This window comes from Furipterus horrens, unplaced genomic scaffold (genome assembly GCF_987537825.1).
Source record: "Furipterus horrens unplaced genomic scaffold, mFurHor1.1.pri manual_scaffold_6, whole genome shotgun sequence".
Lineage (NCBI taxonomy): Eukaryota > Metazoa > Chordata > Mammalia > Chiroptera > Furipteridae > Furipterus > Furipterus horrens.
In genome coordinates this window covers 75,552,125-75,569,209 of record NW_028327176.1, presented here as the reverse complement: position 1 = coordinate 75,569,209, position 17,085 = coordinate 75,552,125, and the positions used below count along the sequence as shown (strand labels likewise).

Sequence of the window (17,085 nt, the reverse complement as noted above, 5' to 3'; positions counted from 1 at the left end):
ACCTCTTGTACTAAATTCTTGCTTCCACTGAATTCTCTCTCAGCTGGGTCTTGTCTTCTATTACCTAGACTTTCCATCTCTCCATTTCAACTTTCCCTGGACCCCGCTTTCAATCCTTCATCCCCCTAGAGTACACAACACTGTGTGGCAAACTCCCACTCAGGATTTGAGTAAATGGAGAATGTTGCAAAGTTTATACGCAACTAAAAACAATTTGAACATCACTGTCTAAAAGTGCATCGGTCAATCTCCATGACAGAAGATTTTTCTTTGCTTGTGGCTCCTTTAGGTCCTGGCTGATTGTCATCTTCCTGGGCTCTCTTGCTTCCTGGATACCTTTCTCTTCTCTTCTCTACATGCCAACCTCCAACCTCCACTCCTCTCCCTTTTCTTATCCTGTTCTTTCCTTGACTTGCCTTCACCAAGACACCCTACCTCACCCTTTTCAATAAGAAGGCCCGTAAAGTTTCCGTGAACTGGTTCCGCCAACAGAACTCCCACTTCTGATACAAGCATTGCCTTTTCCCCCAGAGTGAGGAAGCACAGCTGTCTTTTTTTTTTCTTCCTGTACATACGTTTGTTTAATAATCCTCTCTTGGCTGCAGCCTCAAGTAGGAAGCTGAATTACTCTATCTCTAATGCTCTTTCCAGTTCTCATGTCCTATGGAAATATCTAAATCTATCTCAATTGCTAAATGGAGGATTAAAGTTGCTAGAGACTGCTTAGAGGGGAAAAGGAGACAGGGGACTTTTCCTTTTTTCCCTGATTCAGATCTCCCTGTGGTCCAGGCTCAATTATGAATGTGAGTACCACTCCTACAGTAACGCAGAGCAGAATCCTGGAAACTTTTCAAACCCTTTTGTGTTAGGTGGGTGCCACAGCATGACTACGGGATAAAAGTCAGTCTTGAAGACTCAGATTTCAATAACCTTCAGTGAGCCCCCACCTTGAGTTTGACAGTTTGCTTGTGGTTTATTTTTTTCTTTAAAAATTTTTTCTTTTTAGAGAGAGAGGGGAAGGAAGAGCAAGCACAATGGGTCCTTTGTCTTGAGGATCTTATCTCTTTCTGGCAGGCCAGAATCTTAGGGGAGGTCTTGAGGGAGTGTTTAGTAAAATAGTCATCAGTTCTCCAGGTGTGGCCTTTCAAGCTCATGATCTCCACTGATTGGTCAGTGACAAGGGGTCTTTAGTCATTGCAGTTGGTTCTGGAGTTGTCCCCCGGGTTTTGCTGCTTTTCTGGGCCTGAAGCTGAAACACAACTGAGGCCTGGGTATTATCTCTAGGGAGGTGATCTTTTGTATCTGGCTGTAAATTGCTTGGCCATTGTGTTCAGCCATCTGTCTCAGTTTTCCTATTCCACTTGCCAAGGAATTTTCCTAGCTTCTTAACATCCTGTCTCATTATGAGGAAAATTTTATTGCCTCAATTTTAAGGATGATGAAAAATGAAGCTAATCCAGAGACACCAGGTAGCTACCTCAAGGTTCCACAGCCACTGGGGAGCAGAGCTACCACAATGACGACGGTCCTTTGGAAGGCCCAGGTTAGAGATAAAAATCCAATCAGGGTTGCAAACTCCATGCCAATAGGCACCAGGAAGGTAACACCAAGGAGTGAGGGGTCTAGGTATGATAAAACAGGAGCAGTGGGAGGAGCACGTGTCTTTTAAGGCTGGCAAATGCTTATTAGCACTGGAAGGTACGCCATGTAGAAATGTGTGTCTCCTGTGGCCAGTGTTGATTTCTCCCTAGATGCCAGAAACCCAGATTTTGTGTGAACTCTCCCAGTTTTTAAAGAAGGAACAAATAATGAGCCAAACAAAATACCCCTGCAGGTCAAATTGGGCCCAGGAGACTCCTATTGAGGATGAATTCATTTATTTTTCAAAAGCAAACAGTTTCTAAGTGAGGTGCTCATTCAGCTGTTAGTTGCCATTCCATAGGTGAGAACTAGTTGATTGGGGGTGGGAGGCCAGGGGCTTTGTCATAGGGTGAGAAATTAAGTTCAAGCCCTGACTGGTGTGGCTCAGTGTGGTGGGCGTCAGCCTGCAAACTAAAAGGTAGGTCCTGGTTGGATTCCTGGTGGGTGCACATGTCTGGGTTGTGGGCCAGGTTCCTCTTTGGGGGGCTAACAATAAAATAAAATCTTTTAAAAAATAAAAGCGATTAAGTTCATTGTCTTTAAGGAGTTAATCCCTGCCAGGAGGGCAGCTGCCTTTACAAAGGGTCGTGGAGAGAGCCCCGCGGTGGTATGTGACAAGCGTTTGGGAGCAAACTGAGGGCCCCAGCTGGCCTAGGGCTTTAGGTAGGGTTTTCTTTCGATTTTTAAGTATATAAGAGAAATCTAAAGGAAGCTATCAGACACAGACAGGCAGACACGCGCGCGCGCGCACACACACACACACACATATATATCACTCAATGGGTTCTTTAGTTTCCAACCGGAAATGAGTCCCTCCCTGCCTGCAGAGATCACAGGAACGTTGCCAGTGTCAGAAGCGAGTGGAGAAGTGCTTGGGTTAGGACAAGGGAGATAAGCAGGCGTGACTTTTGTCATGAAGTTGAGTCTTAGGGGTCGAAGGCCGGAGTCCGAGGTGTGGGGAGAGTACGGGTCGTGGGTCCGAAGTGGCAGCTGGTGGTCCAACCGAGAGTCCGGGGGTGAGGGGTAGTCCCAGCTTTACCGGAGCGGGAATACGCCAGCCTCACCCAGAAGACCACGGGGCAACGCCGCGAACCCGCCGAAGACGCTTCCCATCCGCCCTTTCGGCGCGCGACCCGGAAGCGGAAGCGTAAAGGAGGTGCTTTCTCTCTGCCTCCTGTTCGTCTTTGCACCGTTGTTCCGGCCTCACGGGGTCGCGGAGCGGTGGGCGTTCGTAGCGTGCGGGTTAAGGGAGTGGATCTCTGAGGACACGGAGCGGCCGCGGACATGGCGGATGTGACCGCCCGAAGCCTGCAGTACGAGTACAAAGCGGTGCGTGTGGCTCGGAAGCGGAGTGGGGAGCGGGAGGCTGGAGAAGGTAGTTTAAGACTGAAGGCCTACAGAAAACCACGAAAGCGGTATACGTACTCACGCCCTTCCAGGTGTCACTCCCAACGTGCACAACATTTTCCCTGGTGTGGGTTTTAATGTGTTGTCTTAGAAGCGGCATTGGTCTACTGATTTGCTTGCGCTTTGCTAACGCGCAATTATGCAATGCTATTCTTGAGAAAAACATCTTTTTTATTATCAGCGCTTAGTAACTCCGATTTTTACTTCCTTTGTTATTTGCTGGTATCCTTGTGATAGAGGAATTGGCCCTGCTCATGTCACAACTTCGATAATATTGTGATCTGTTACAGAACTCGAATCTTGTCCTCCAAGCTGACCGTTCTCTCATTGACCGGACCCGCCGGGATGAACCCACAGGAGAGGTGCTATCCCTGGTTGGGAAGCTGGAGGGCACCCGGATGGGAGATAAGGCTCAACGGACCAAACCACAGATGCAGGAGGAAAGAAGGGCCAAGTGAGTGCCAAGGGGAGAGAGATGCAAAGACCATCCTCTCCAGCATTTGAGCAGCATTTTTGCTCAAGTGCTGAGTGCAAGATGAGTCATCAGTGGCATTAAAACAATTTAAGGTAAAAACAACAGAGGTAAAAGTTTCTTTGGCCTTGACCAGTGAGCCCGCAGTGGAAAACAACTTTTAGTCTTTTTTTTAATCCTTACCCAAGGATACGTTAATTGATTTTAGAGAGAGAGGAAAGAAGAGAGAGGGAGAGAAAAACATCAATTCTACAAATCTCTATTTCTGAGGACAAAACTATAACTGTTCCCCTCCCATTTCTGTCATGCTTATAATAAAACATAAAAAGTACTCTAAACACAATAAATGGAATTCTTACACTTTAAACCAGTTTAATAAAAAGGATAGCAGATCAAATCATTTTACATTTCTACTTAAGTTTTTATATTGCACTAAAATTATTTTACTTGGAAGAATTAGTTGATGTATCATGAGACACCTGAGAAATAGTCTTTGACATTCGCATCTATATTAATGGATATTTCACAGTCTACTAAAATAAATTTTCTAGTGTACACCAAATCATCTAACAAAGCAAATCTATAATGCTAGTCTATTTTGAGAGAATATTGTCAGTATTTACTGTTACTCTCTTTGGGAAATACATTGACTTTTAAGTATATTTAAATCAGTCATAGTACCTCTAATAACATTTGAGCAGTAACTGAAAATTCGTCATTTATTGTTGAGTCTGTGTATGACTACTTTTTATTTTTTAAAGATTTTATTTATTTTATTTTTAGGAGAAGGGAGAGGAGTGGGGGAGAGGGGTGGGATGTGCAAGAGAAACATCAGTTGGTTGCCTCCCACACTCCCCCAATCAGGGACCTGGCCCACAACCCAGGCATGTGCCCTGACAGGGAATCGAACCTGTGACCTCTTGGTTCACAGGCTGGTGCTCAACCCACTGAGCCACACCAGCCAGGGCTGTATGACTACTTTTTAAATACAAGGTTTATTTTTTTTAATGAAGAGAAGTGGTGTTTGTCCTTTTATCCAGTGGAGCAGAATTTTAAGAAGTGAAATAATAAGAATAATAATTCAGTGCTGACTTCTGAGCTATGGTTTATATAACTTAAAAGTTCAGTTTCTGTAGACTGGCACTCAATCCATTGAGCCACGCCAGCCAGGGCTTATGTGAGTTTTCTAATGAAGGTCTGCCTAGAAGTATAGGAGCATGGGAAAACCTAACACTCAGGTAGCAAAAGTAAAAAATGGAACACCTGCATATGGGGCCATTTCTAATATATTAGGCATAAGGCCTCTGTAAAATCAAAGGAAACCACCTTTCTTTGCATAAATTCTTTTCGAGTGCATGAATAATTCCTGTGTAAGTATGTTTCCCTTTCACCTGGAATGCTAGGCAACTCTAACCATGTCAAGAGGGTGAGTATAGGTAACTGCTGTCATGTCCACCATGGATCCATCTTTTAATCTGTGCACATGACCATAAAAACCCCAGCTTTGTAGTAATTAATGTTTTATAATGCTCACATGCCACAGGGAAAGATTTGAATCATCATTGCACTGTTCCGTTTATACAGTCCAAGTCCTCCTTCCTTTTGGGGAACAGCACACAATCAGAAAATACTCCTGAACGTTTGTAATGGTGATTGTGAGCTTGTAATAAAACCTTTACTCAATCCAAAGGAGCAGCTGTTTTAGCACAGCATCCTGCATTGCTACCAACCAGGATCCTTCCAGTAGAAGTAGAAGCAGAAGGCAGGGGTGAACTCGTGGTGGGCCCTCCACCTGTGGCTTTGTGGGAAGGGGGTTGGGTGCCACCAGGGCTGGTGCTGCAGCCTTCATAACTGCCTTGTGGAATTTTAGTTGCTAAATTACAATCCAAGGGCTGGGGCCATGGCCATTGCTGGCATTGACAGGGCACCTATTGCCACGTGTGCAGGGTGGAGTCCAACTTTCAGATCTTAAAAATACATATATATTGATGTGAGAGAAAGAGAGAGAAATACCGATCTATTGCCTCCCATATGTGCCCCGATGGGATTGAACCTCCAACACATATGTGCCCTGACCAGGAATTGAACCCTTAACCTTTTGTTGTATGGGGGGATGCTCCAGCCACTGGCCAGGGCTAGACCTTTTTCTAATGTATGTGTTTCTGGTCCATAGATTTTAATTTTTTTTCATGATATTTTCAAGATTCTTGCTGTTCCCTTGTCTTGGTAATTTTTTTCCTTCCATTACTAACATCCCATTCCTACTTTTTTCATCTGCTGTTGCCCATTTCCTACTTCTGTGTTTATAAACTAATATTCAAGCATCCAGGGTATAAATGACAGGTTTTGGTTAGTGTTTTTTGTTATTTTTTACTTTTTGGGGGGATATGTTTCAAAACTTAATAATTTCTCTTCATCTCTCCATTATCTTTTGACCCTGATCATGTTTTCCTCCTCCCATGATGAGTCTCAAAAATTAGTAGGCACAGTTTTGATTAAAGTAGTTACATTTGAAATGAGTTCATATATTATTGGTCTTCTACTTTGAAAAGTAGGACTTTTTTTCCAGTTTTGTTATAAGTTTTTTGGAATTGATGGCAGTAGATTACTTTGAAGTTATAATTTCTCTGGCTAGAAAAAGAAAACGTATTTGAAAAACCAGTCAGAATTCCATTGTAGCCCTGGTGTGGCTCAATGGATTGTGTGCTGGCCTGTGAACTAAAGTGTCACTGGTTCGATTCCTGGTCAGAGCACATACCTTGGTTGCGGGCTGGGTCCCTGGTTGGGGGTGTGCGAGAGACAACCACACATTGATGTTTCTCTTCCTCTCTTTTGCCCTTCCTTCCTCTCTCTCTATAAATTAATCTTAAAGAAAACCCTAAAAGTCCCTTTGTATGATGTCATACAAAATAAAAAGGTTTGCATTTTTTAAATTCTATATTTATTTTATCCTCACCCAAGGACATTTTTTCATTGCTTTTAGCGAGAGAGAGAAACATTGATCGGTTGCCTCTCGTGTGTACCCTGACCACAGACCAAACCCACAACCTAGGCATGTACCCTGACCAGGAATTGGACCTGCGGCATTTCAGTCCACAGGACGACACTCAAACTAACTGAACCACACCGGCCAGGGCAAAAAAGTTCTGTTTTTTAAATGAATTGAGATGTCTCATTGTAACATTTAGCACATCTAGTGAGAAAATGACAGACAGCTCTATTATTGTGTTCCTATAAAGAAATAACCCCTGCAGCTGACTAAGGCCAAATGGGAATTATTTATTGAGGTACAGATTCTTGTTTTTAAATATTACTTGTGTGCCATGAAGCTGTGAAGGAGAGGAGAGTGGGCTTGATTTAGTCTTGCCTCTGGGAGGGAAGGTTCTGCCTGTTCACTGTCACATTATGTGTCCCATTAGGCGAAGAAAGCGTGATGAGGACAGGCACGACATCAACAAGATGAAGGGGTACACTCTGCTCTCAGAGGGCATCGATGAGATGGTAGGCATCATCTATAAGCCCAAAACCAAAGAGACCCGGGAGACCTATGAAGTGCTGCTCAGCTTCATCCAGGCTGCCCTTGGAGACCAGGTGAGTCAGCCAGAGGGTGAAGTCATGGTTTTGGAGAGGGAGAGAGTCACAACTGGAAGGCGCCAGAAGAACCTTGTCTGTGGCTCTTCCTCTGTGGGCCATGCCAGTTTGCAGAAGTGGCTAATACTTCCTGAGCACTTACTTTATTTGGGATAGTACCTTATGTGTCTTCTCTCTTACAGTCCTCGTGTTAGCTCCATGATTGGGTGCTATTAGTACTCATTTTCAGTTTTATAGAGAGATATGAGAGGCAAAGATTAGTTACATAATTTTCCGAAGTCATAAAGATTGTATTTGGCAGAGCCAGGATAAGAACCGGGTAGTTCGTGTCCAGAATTGGCTCCTAACTATTATACGTGTGTGGTTAGAGTCCTGGAGAGGCTCTGGTTGAGGTGGGTGTTAGAAGAGGTGAGGATAGAGGATTACCAGAAGTTGGGCAGGTTAGAGGAAGACTGGAGTGCCTCTGCCACCTGAGGAAGTGTCACAGGCTGTGGTGGAGTTCGCGTCCTTCTCCTTCCTAAGACCACCTATCTAATCTTTTTAAAATGGGTTTTCTTTTAGTTGTGTAAGTCTTGGTGGCATTTTTTATTTATGTTAATGAAATGACTAGAACCTGGGATGCAGATTTTTATTTTTAAAGATTTCATTTATTTTTAGGAAAGGGAATGGAGGGAAAAATAGGGAGAGAAACATCGATGTGTGAGAGATACATCAATCAGTTGCTTTTCCTCTTGCATGTCTCCTACCGGGCATCTGGCCTTGCCTCTCATACGTCCCCACTGAGAACCCGGCCCACAACTTAGGCATGTGCCCTGACTGGGAATCAAACCAGTGACCCTTTGTTTTGCAGGCTGGTACTCTTGTTTACTGAGCCACACCAGCCAGGACTGGGATGCAGATTTTAAAGATACATGACTTTTCACATCCAGTTGTCACATAACACTGGTCAGTGATGTTCTGCTTCTCATTGTTCTAAATTTTTTCTTTCTTTTTTTTTTTTGCCACCAGCCACGTGATATTCTTTGTGGGGCAGCTGATGAAGTTCTAGCGGTCCTAAAGAATGAAAAGCTTCGTGACAAAGAAAGGAGAAAGGAGATTGACCTGTTGCTGGGGCAGACAGATGATACCAGATACCATGTGCTAGTGAACTTGGGCAAAAAGATCACAGACTACGGTGGAGACAAGGAAATCCAGAATATGGGTAAATGAGCTTTTTATGTCCTGATCATATAAACTGGTTGCTTGTTGAACCCTAAATGTGATCTAGCTTCAGTCAATAAAACACCTGATTGTGTAAGTTCCCATAATCTCTTTGGTGTTTATTGAGGAGTTATTATTGATGAATACCAGAATCCCTAGAATAGAAGCCATTTCTTACTCTGGATCTTTAGGTAGAACATGGAAAAACTTGGGCAGAGTCTGGGGGACTCAAATGGTTGAGCAAGTAGAGAAGCATTGTACTCAAAGTTGGCAGGTCGGAGGAGGCCTCCCTGGTGGCAATACAGATGACTCTCTTAATGTTGATCCTTGATTGTCTATGAGATCCATCCTGAGGAGAGGCAAGTCAGGCGGTTGGGGAGTATGTGCTCTGTAGTGCCTCAGTTCACTAACTGTTCCCTGCCCTCCTCTGATCTCTCATTGTTTCAGATGACAACATTGATGAGACATATGGTGTGAATGTGCAGTTTGAGTCTGATGAAGAGGTAAGGTTAAAACAAAAGGACCTCATTTATTCTTGTTTTTTGAAATTGTTCTAGTGTAAGGAAGTTCCCTAACTGAAGTCAGATAAACTTGATGGTGTTGTATGGGTGTCACTTGGGCTTAAATGTTATTTTGCTAAAAAATTATTACGATCATCTTTAGGTTTTTGTAAAGCAAACTAAGCATAATTATAAATTAATTAATAATTTAAACTAAGTGCATTAGCAAAAAGAAAAAGATAAGTACAGTGTATACCTTAATTGAAGGTGTATGCTACCACGTTTTACTGCATTTTAACCTTACTTTTATAATGTCCCACTGGTTGGTGCTATGCCCCATTGCCAGTTTCAGAAGAATGTACTTTTTGCCCAAGACCATAGGCATATTCAGTACATGGATGTTTAAGTAACAGTTGCAGCATCCACTGAGGTTTACCACCTAATCATAATTTCTTTAATATAACTAAATAGAAACAAGTGGGGCTTTTGGAAATCTTTGCAAAGTTGCCCTAGGATTCTCGGTGTGTGAGTTGGGCTCCTGAAGGTAAAATGCTGGCCTTGGAATTTCATGTGCTACGATGGGAGGAAGGGGCAACACAGTAGAGTCCGGAAAGAGTGCCACACTGGCAGTCAGGAGGTTGAATTTTTGGCCCTGTATCTTGGGCAGGTCATTTTGCTTCAGTTTCTCCATCTAGCAAATCAGATGAGTGAAATAGTTGACTGCTAAACCCCTTCCTGCAGTACATTTAATAGAATTTTAGATTTTAAGTAGCAACAACCTGAAATAAGGTTTTGCTCAGAGAACTTATTCATTTAACAAATACTTATTAAGTTTCTGCTTTGAACATAATACTATGCTGAGTCCACAGTATAGTGTGAGCCAGGGTGTGAGTCAGGATTGGTGAGCAAGCCAAATGTCGTCTGCACTTCTGGATCCAAGTGTGCTTCTGCTGCATAACTCTTCCTCACTGCGAGCGAGCTCTCTTTTTTAAGATTTTCTTTATTTTCAGAGAAGGGGAGGAAGGGAGAAAGAGAGGGAAAGAAACATCGATGTGTGAAGAGAAACATCGATCGGTTACCTCTCGCATGCCCCCAACTGGGGACTTGGCCTGAATCTGCAACCTTTTGGTCCGCAGGCCAGCACTCAATCCACTGAGCCCCACCAGCTCAGTGCTGAGCTCTTTTTTAACGTGCATTGGTTGTATCTGTATGAGAGAGATTGTGGTCCAGTTGGTTGCCTTCACGGTGGCCTCAAGTGAGAAGCCGACAAGAGTGGAAGCACCTAATGAAGCTTGCCATGTGGACTTAGAGTAGTGAGGCCATGCCATTAAATGTACTCTGGCTAAGGCTGATCCTGCTTCCAACAGGCTATTGGTTTCACTCCAAAGCCATCTCACTAACCAATCTTAAGTGACTTAGGGGAGAGATTCTGTGGGAATGTCTGGATCAGCTCCAAGTCATGGGCTGGGGTTGGGGCTCTTTCCACAGGAAGGAGATGAAGATGTGTATGGGGAGGTTCGAGAAGAGGCGTCTGATGACGACATGGAAGGGGATGAGGCCGTGGTGCGCTGTACCCTCTCGGCTAATGTGAGTAAAATGTGTCCTTGCCTCCTGCTGCAGGCCAGGTTCTTTCCCATACCAAGGTCCTGTTATATCATTTATTGAGCTCCCTGTTTTTTTTAGGGTAGGCCATAACAAACATTTAGTGTCTTGGTTTTCTTATGATTTCAGTCAGTTGTCCTCCTTCCCAAATGCATATGTTGATGAGATCTTAGTTTGGTGTGCTCCCAAGTTCAGTATAGTAGACATTTCTTTCCTCTGGAAAGTTTTCAATAGAAGGTGGGCTCTGGGTGGCGAGTAGAGCACTGTTGCAGGATGATGAGGAAGTGGTTGGGGTAGACAAATGTGGTGAGCTTAGTACCTGTTACTTGTGCAGCTTGTAGCCTCCGGTGAACTGATGAGTTCCAAGAAGAAGGATTTGCACCCTCGGGACATTGATGCATTTTGGCTACAGCGGCAGCTCAGTCGCTTTTATGATGATGCCATTGTGTCTCAGAAGAAGGCAGATGAAGTCCTGGAAATCTTAAAGGTATGGCCAAGGTCACATTTTTGCATTTAGTGTATCTTAGGAGTTGGGGAATGTATAGAGCAGATGGCTGTGTCATTAATCCTGGTGTTACCTTCTCTGCAGACAGCCAGTGATGATCGGGAGTGTGAAAACCAGCTGGTGCTGCTCCTTGGTTTCAACACTTTCGATTTTATCAAAGTGCTGCGGCAGAATAGGATGATGAGTGAGTATACAGTGGCCCCTCTGTAGTGTGTGTGCGCACGTGTGTGACGGAGACTGTTGCCTTCATAGCTTCAACACATTTCATTCATTTTCCTTTCTACCTCAAGGCTAAAGGTTGATTTTACGCACTGTCTCCCTCCTCACCTTCTCTTTCTCCTCTTGCTATTGGCAGTTTTATACTGTACCTTGCTGGCCAGTGCACAGAGTGAAGCTGAAAAGGAAAGGATCATGGGGAAGATGGAAGCTGATCCAGAGCTATCAAAGTTTCTCTACCAGCTCCATGAAACAGAGAAGGAGGATCTGATTCGTGTAAGGGCTAGGCTGATTTTTCTGTGATTCCAGAGCTAGAGTGTGTGCTTTGGAAGAGACATTAGTTAGAAGATGGCAGCATAAAGCAAAATGCCTATTCATAGGAAGGTGAAGAAGTATTTCTCTAAATTTTTTGAGGTTTGTCAGTGGTACATATTAGAATTGACAACTTCACATTGCTGTGGGCCCTTCTATTTGTTTACATACTAAATCATGGTATCTCCTGAGAATAGAGGAAAGGACATGTATTTGCTGAACAGAGTGAGAGCTCTTGACACTGAATTGTTAACCCCCACACTATGCATTGTCCGTTTAAAGCCATTTCCTTGGCAAGTGTCTGAACATAAAGGGCTATCTTTGTTTTGGACTTACAGGTCAGCAGCTATAAGTCAAGCTTAGCTAAGGAGGGACTGAGATGGATAAGAGCCTAGAATGGTGATAAATTGTTGCCCTTTTTATCTTTGCCCACCACAGGAGGAGCGGTCCCGGAGGGAGCGAGTGCGCCAGTCCCGAATGGACACTGACCTGGAAACCATGGATCTGGACCAGGGTGGGGAGGTCGGTGTCTCAGGGCCCTTTCCAAGGCTGATGGATACAGGCTTATTTGCTCAGCCTCCTGACTTCGTATTCTGTTTTTCTTACTCTCAGGCATTGGCTCCTAGGCAGGTTCTGGACTTGGAGGACCTGGTTTTTACCCAAGGGAGCCACTTCATGGCAAACAAACGCTGTCAGCTACCAGACGGGTCTTTCCGTCGTCAGCGCAAGGGCTACGAAGAGGTGCATGTGCCTGCTCTGAAACCCAAGCCCTTTGGCTCAGAGGAAGTGAGTTAATTGCTTCTCTCGGTTTTCTCCTCAGGTCACCTCCCTTCCAGTTTGGATTTCAACCCATTAACCACAATGTGGCCTTATCTCACATTCAGTTTATTCCAGGAGTGAAAGGTTTTCTGTTTTGATTTTGAGCCCCAGGGACAATACTGATCCCTCTGGTCTGCCCTTTAGTGGACAGTATACAGGTAGCTTGCCAGGAAATGTAGTCCTGGAGATCCCTCAAGAACATAGTCTGCTCAGGGTACTGCCAATAAATACGAATGCCTCTCTTTCAGCAACTGCTTCCAGTAGAGAAGCTGCCCAAGTATGCCCAGGCTGGATTCGAGGGCTTCAAAACATTGAACAGGATCCAGAGTAAGCTCTACCGGGCTGCCCTGGAGACAGATGAGAACCTGCTGCTGTGCGCTCCCACTGTAAGCACTGCCCTGGCTGTTGCTTTCTTGTGGAATGTGGCCTATATTTTTGGTGGCAAGAGGCTTCATTTCCACTCATACACTCCAAATCTTCATTCTTTGCTGAAAGAGATATTAAATGGTTGAATAAAATTCTTGGGATGTCCTCTAGTCTCTCTTTGGTAGTAAGCCAATGGGAGTTAAAGCGGTGAGCATTCCCAGGTAAGCAAGCCGCCTCAACCTTGACCTCTGTCTCAGGGTGCTGGTAAGACCAATGTGGCCCTGATGTGCATGCTCCGGGAGATCGGGAAGCACATTAACATGGATGGCACTATCAATGTGGACGACTTCAAAATCATTTACATTGCTCCCATGCGGTCCTTGGTGCAGGAGATGGTGGGCAGCTTTGGAAAGGTAAGGGTAGAACTCTCAGAAAATGCTGGCTACGCTGTCACAGGTTGGGGGCAGGTCTGTTGCTTCACTGCTTCTTGTATCAGGGCATCTCTGTAGTCCCTCAGATGGTGTTTTTTCCATTTCAAAGATAGTACTTGACCCAGATACAAAGTGTTTCTGAACCAAGAATGTCCTTGACCTATCCTGGCCTTTGCAAGGATTTATTGTCTTTGTGTGACCCTCTGCGTTGCAGTTTTCTCCAGTTGTTCTCATGGGCATTGTTGGAGTAATGAAACCCTCGCATGGCTGGGATTGATAATAGACCTGCTGGTGTTAGTCCATGTTCTGTGATGTACGCATTTCCATTTTCCCTTCATGTGTATGGAGCTCCCAGAGAGCCTTTGTCTGTTACATTTGCCTGGTTGTAAACTTGGATTTGTTCATATGATTGATCTAATTCACCTGGTATTTCCCTGATGGGCTGAACCTACTTCCAATGCTCTGTGCTCAGACATTTCTGACAGTTTGGTGCCAAGGCCCCCTGCAAACATTCTTGCCTAATGTGCCTTTCCTCCACACAGCGCCTGGCCACATATGGCATCACAGTTGCAGAACTGACTGGCGACCACCAGTTGTGCAAGGAAGAGATCAGTGCCACTCAGATCATTGTCTGCACCCCTGAGAAGTGGGACATCATTACTCGCAAGGGTGGGGAGCGCACCTACACACAGCTTGTGCGGCTCATCATTCTGGTGAGCAGGGGCACTTGTTGGGGCATGCAGATCAGTCTGGCCCAGGAACTTTTCTCCAGTTACTGGCCTTTGTAATGACTCCTGTTATCAGCATTGTTTTTATCATTAAATGATAATCTGCACTTCATTGAAAATTTCCTAGTACAGTGATTGCAATATTATTATTTATACCTCTTTTTAAAAAAAGATTTTATTGCTTTATTTTTAGAGAGAGGGGAAGGGAGGGAGAAAGGGAGAGAAACATCTGTGTGTGGTTGCCTCTTGCGCACCCCCAACTGGAGACCCGACTCGCGACCCAGGCATGTGCCCTGACTGGGCATCAAACCGGTGACCCTTTGGTTTGCAGGCTGGTGCTCAATGCACTGAGACATACCAGCCAGGGCTCTTTATATCTTTTTTTATGTCAGAAATTTTGAGATAGATGTGAATGGACAAAAGAAAAACTGTGTTATCTCAGAACATCAAGGGGATTTATAAATAGTCTATTGTGAGAGGGAGGGAGGGAGGAGTCAGGGTGTTGTGTTCCATTGAAGCAAAAGTGCCTAGAGACCAATCACTGAGTCTGAGTATAGTTGAAGTTGTCTGGGAAAGCAGAAAGAAGAGCTTACATGTTGGTTTTCAGTGTTCTAGAGGAGAGGCTGGCAAGCTGTGGCTGCTGGTTTTTGTTTTATTGGAACACAGCCATATGTATTGTTTAGATACTGTTTATAGCTGCTTTTGTGTGGCCATTACCGAATTCAATATTTATAACAGGGACTATGGCCCACAGGCCTAAGGTATTAACTATTTGGCCTTTAATAAAAAGTTTGCCACCCTGGCTGGTGTGGCTCAGTGGAATGAGTGCCTGCCTGCGAACTGAAAGCTTGCTGGTTCAGTTCCCAGTCAGGGCACATTTCTGGGTTGCAGGCCAGGTCCCCAGTTGGGTGCATGTGAAAGGTAGCTGATCAATGTTTTTCTTGCACATTTATGTTTCTCCCTCTCTTTCTCCCTCCCTTCCCCTCTTTCTAAAAAATAAATAAAGTCTTAAAATTTAAAAAACAAAGGAAAAGTTCTGTCAACTCCTGCTAATGAGCTTTGGTAGAAATAGAGTCCCTGGCCGCACCCCACAGCTACTGAAATGCAGTGTGCATTTTAATAAGGTCCCCTACTGGTTTGTTTCCGTGATAAAATTTGAGAAGCACTGCCTTAGGCCCTGTGAGCTGACCATCTGTTGCCCAATATCTTTTGTTCTTGGTGAGGGTAACTGCCCAGAGGTGAAGCCTTTATTTGATATAAATGTGGTTTGATCAGTAAAGAAATATATCTTTGAGTGAAGTTATGAACCACTGTACTTGAAGTATCAGATTTTCTTTCCATAAAGCATTGTTTCACTAAACTGTAGTAAAGCAGCAGCTCATTGCAGAGCGTGTTATTTCACAGGGTGCGGGGAGGGTTCCAGGTGAATTTTGTTTCATCATTTGGTTTCTCTATCTTGAGATCCCTTTTCTTGTCTATATTTGGCATATTAGATTTGTACCTACAAAACGTGACTATTGTCAGGAAGGGGGGCTCAATTTCTCTAGTCCTAGAGGTAATTTGCTGCTCTCTATTCCTTAGGATGAGATCCATCTTCTCCATGATGACAGAGGTCCTGTCTTAGAAGCTTTGGTGGCCAGGGCCATCCGAAACATTGAGATGACCCAAGAGGATGTCAGACTCATTGGGCTTAGTGCCACCCTCCCCAATTATGAAGATGTGGCCACCTTTCTGCGTGTTGATCCTGCCAAGGGCCTCTTCTACTTTGACAATAGGTATGAGGAGACGGAGAAGTTTAACCAAGTGACCTTCCTGTTGACTTTCCCTTTGCCACGGAACTCTGTTGGATTGGGTTTTAGAAGGGCCTTTGGGTTTTGGTGTGGTATGACTCCAAAAATAGGAATATTGCTCCTGGGCAGTGAAAAGGACCATTTATTTCTTCAATATTCTGTGCCAAAAACCTCCTTTGTCTAACTTTTGAACTTCTAGCTTCCGTCCAGTGCCTCTGGAACAGACTTACGTAGGCATCACAGAGAAAAAAGCTATCAAGCGTTTCCAGATCATGAATGAAATAGTCTATGAGAAGATCATGGAACATGCAGGAAAAAATCAGGTCTGTCTATGGTTTCTTATCATTCTTAAACTCTGTTCTTTTGAATTCTTGGTTTACTAACGATTAGGCAAGATTGACAAAGATAGAAGACACAACCCAATGTCAGTATCAGGAATGAAATGGATATTACAGAAGTAGCTATTGAAAGGATAATAAAGGAATAATCTGAATAATTTTTTACACATAAATTTGACAACCTGGAAGAACTGGGCCATTTGTTCAAAAACTACCAACTACCAAAATTCAGCCTAGATGAAATAGATAACCTGAATAGTCCTATAAATCATTAAAGACATTGAATTTGTAATTTAAAACCCCCCAAAAAAGAAATCCTGAGGCTCAGGTAATCAGTCTGTCTGCATTATCAAGGGTTTCTTCCATAAAAGATCTGGCTAGCTTACAATAAAAATGTAACAGTAAAAATAAAGATAAAAGCTAGAGAAAGAGATCATTTCATTAGAAAGTATGATAAAATTTTTCGATTGAAAACTGGCTTTAGCCATGTTAACCAAGACAAAAGCTAAGGAAAAGTGACAGATTATATATTTTTGTCTGTTAAGTAGCATTGGATTTAGGTGAAAAGATTAATTTAAATGAAGAGACAAATCTTTCCATTTCTTTTTTAAAAGATTTTATTTATTCATTTTTAGAAGGAGAGGAAGGGAGGGAAAAAGCGAGAACATCGATGTGTAAGAGAAACAATCGGTTGCCTCTTGCACATCCCTAACCAGTGGTCTGGTCTGCAACCCAGGCATGTGCCCTGACTGGGAATCGAACTAGTGACCTTTTGGTTGCAGGCACATTCTCAATCCACTGAGCCGCACCAGCCAGGGTGAAGAGATAAATCTTTTCTTGGCACTAAATACTTGGAGGATTTTATTTTCTATACAAAATGGTGCTCGTCTCATACTGAGACTTCTTTTCTTTTTCTTTTTAATTGTTACCCAAGGACATGTTTTCATTGCTTTTAGAGAGAGGAAGGGAGGGAGCGAGGAAGGGAGAGAGAAATATTGTGGTGAGACAGAAGCACTTATTTTCTTCAGGGGTTGTAAACTCTTGGGCTGAGGCTCAAACCTGCAACCTAGCTATGTGCCCTGACCGGGAATTAAACCCACAACCTTTATAAGTTGTGGGATGATGCTCCATCTAACTGAGCCACATCACCAGGGCCTGGGACTTATT

The 17,085-nt window shown here is 43.8% G+C and overlaps 1 protein-coding gene and 1 pseudogene across 1 annotated transcript in view; one reads left to right on the top strand and one right to left on the bottom strand.

Annotated features, from left to right (window-relative positions):
- The first annotated feature begins 2,801 nt into the window (after nucleotides 1-2,801).
- Nucleotides 2,802-17,085, top strand: part of SNRNP200 (small nuclear ribonucleoprotein U5 subunit 200) — a 29,160-nt gene continuing 14,876 nt past the window's right edge. Inside the window, exons 1-16 of the mRNA XM_090281819.1 lie at nucleotides 2,802-2,970; nucleotides 3,339-3,502; nucleotides 6,940-7,111; nucleotides 8,120-8,312; nucleotides 8,759-8,814; nucleotides 10,300-10,398; nucleotides 10,748-10,900; nucleotides 11,003-11,102; nucleotides 11,274-11,410; nucleotides 11,885-11,968; nucleotides 12,059-12,232; nucleotides 12,514-12,651; nucleotides 12,889-13,044; nucleotides 13,605-13,775; nucleotides 15,372-15,565; nucleotides 15,780-15,903. Coding sequence (XP_090137945.1) covers nucleotides 2,926-2,970; nucleotides 3,339-3,502; nucleotides 6,940-7,111; nucleotides 8,120-8,312; nucleotides 8,759-8,814; nucleotides 10,300-10,398; nucleotides 10,748-10,900; nucleotides 11,003-11,102; nucleotides 11,274-11,410; nucleotides 11,885-11,968; nucleotides 12,059-12,232; nucleotides 12,514-12,651; nucleotides 12,889-13,044; nucleotides 13,605-13,775; nucleotides 15,372-15,565; nucleotides 15,780-15,903 — 2,160 coding nt within the window. The 5' untranslated portion in view covers nucleotides 2,802-2,925. The remainder of the gene's footprint in view (nucleotides 2,971-3,338; nucleotides 3,503-6,939; nucleotides 7,112-8,119; nucleotides 8,313-8,758; nucleotides 8,815-10,299; nucleotides 10,399-10,747; nucleotides 10,901-11,002; nucleotides 11,103-11,273; nucleotides 11,411-11,884; nucleotides 11,969-12,058; nucleotides 12,233-12,513; nucleotides 12,652-12,888; nucleotides 13,045-13,604; nucleotides 13,776-15,371; nucleotides 15,566-15,779; nucleotides 15,904-17,085) is intronic.
- Nucleotides 4,636-5,428, bottom strand: LOC150006545 (mitochondrial coenzyme A transporter SLC25A16 pseudogene; annotated as a pseudogene).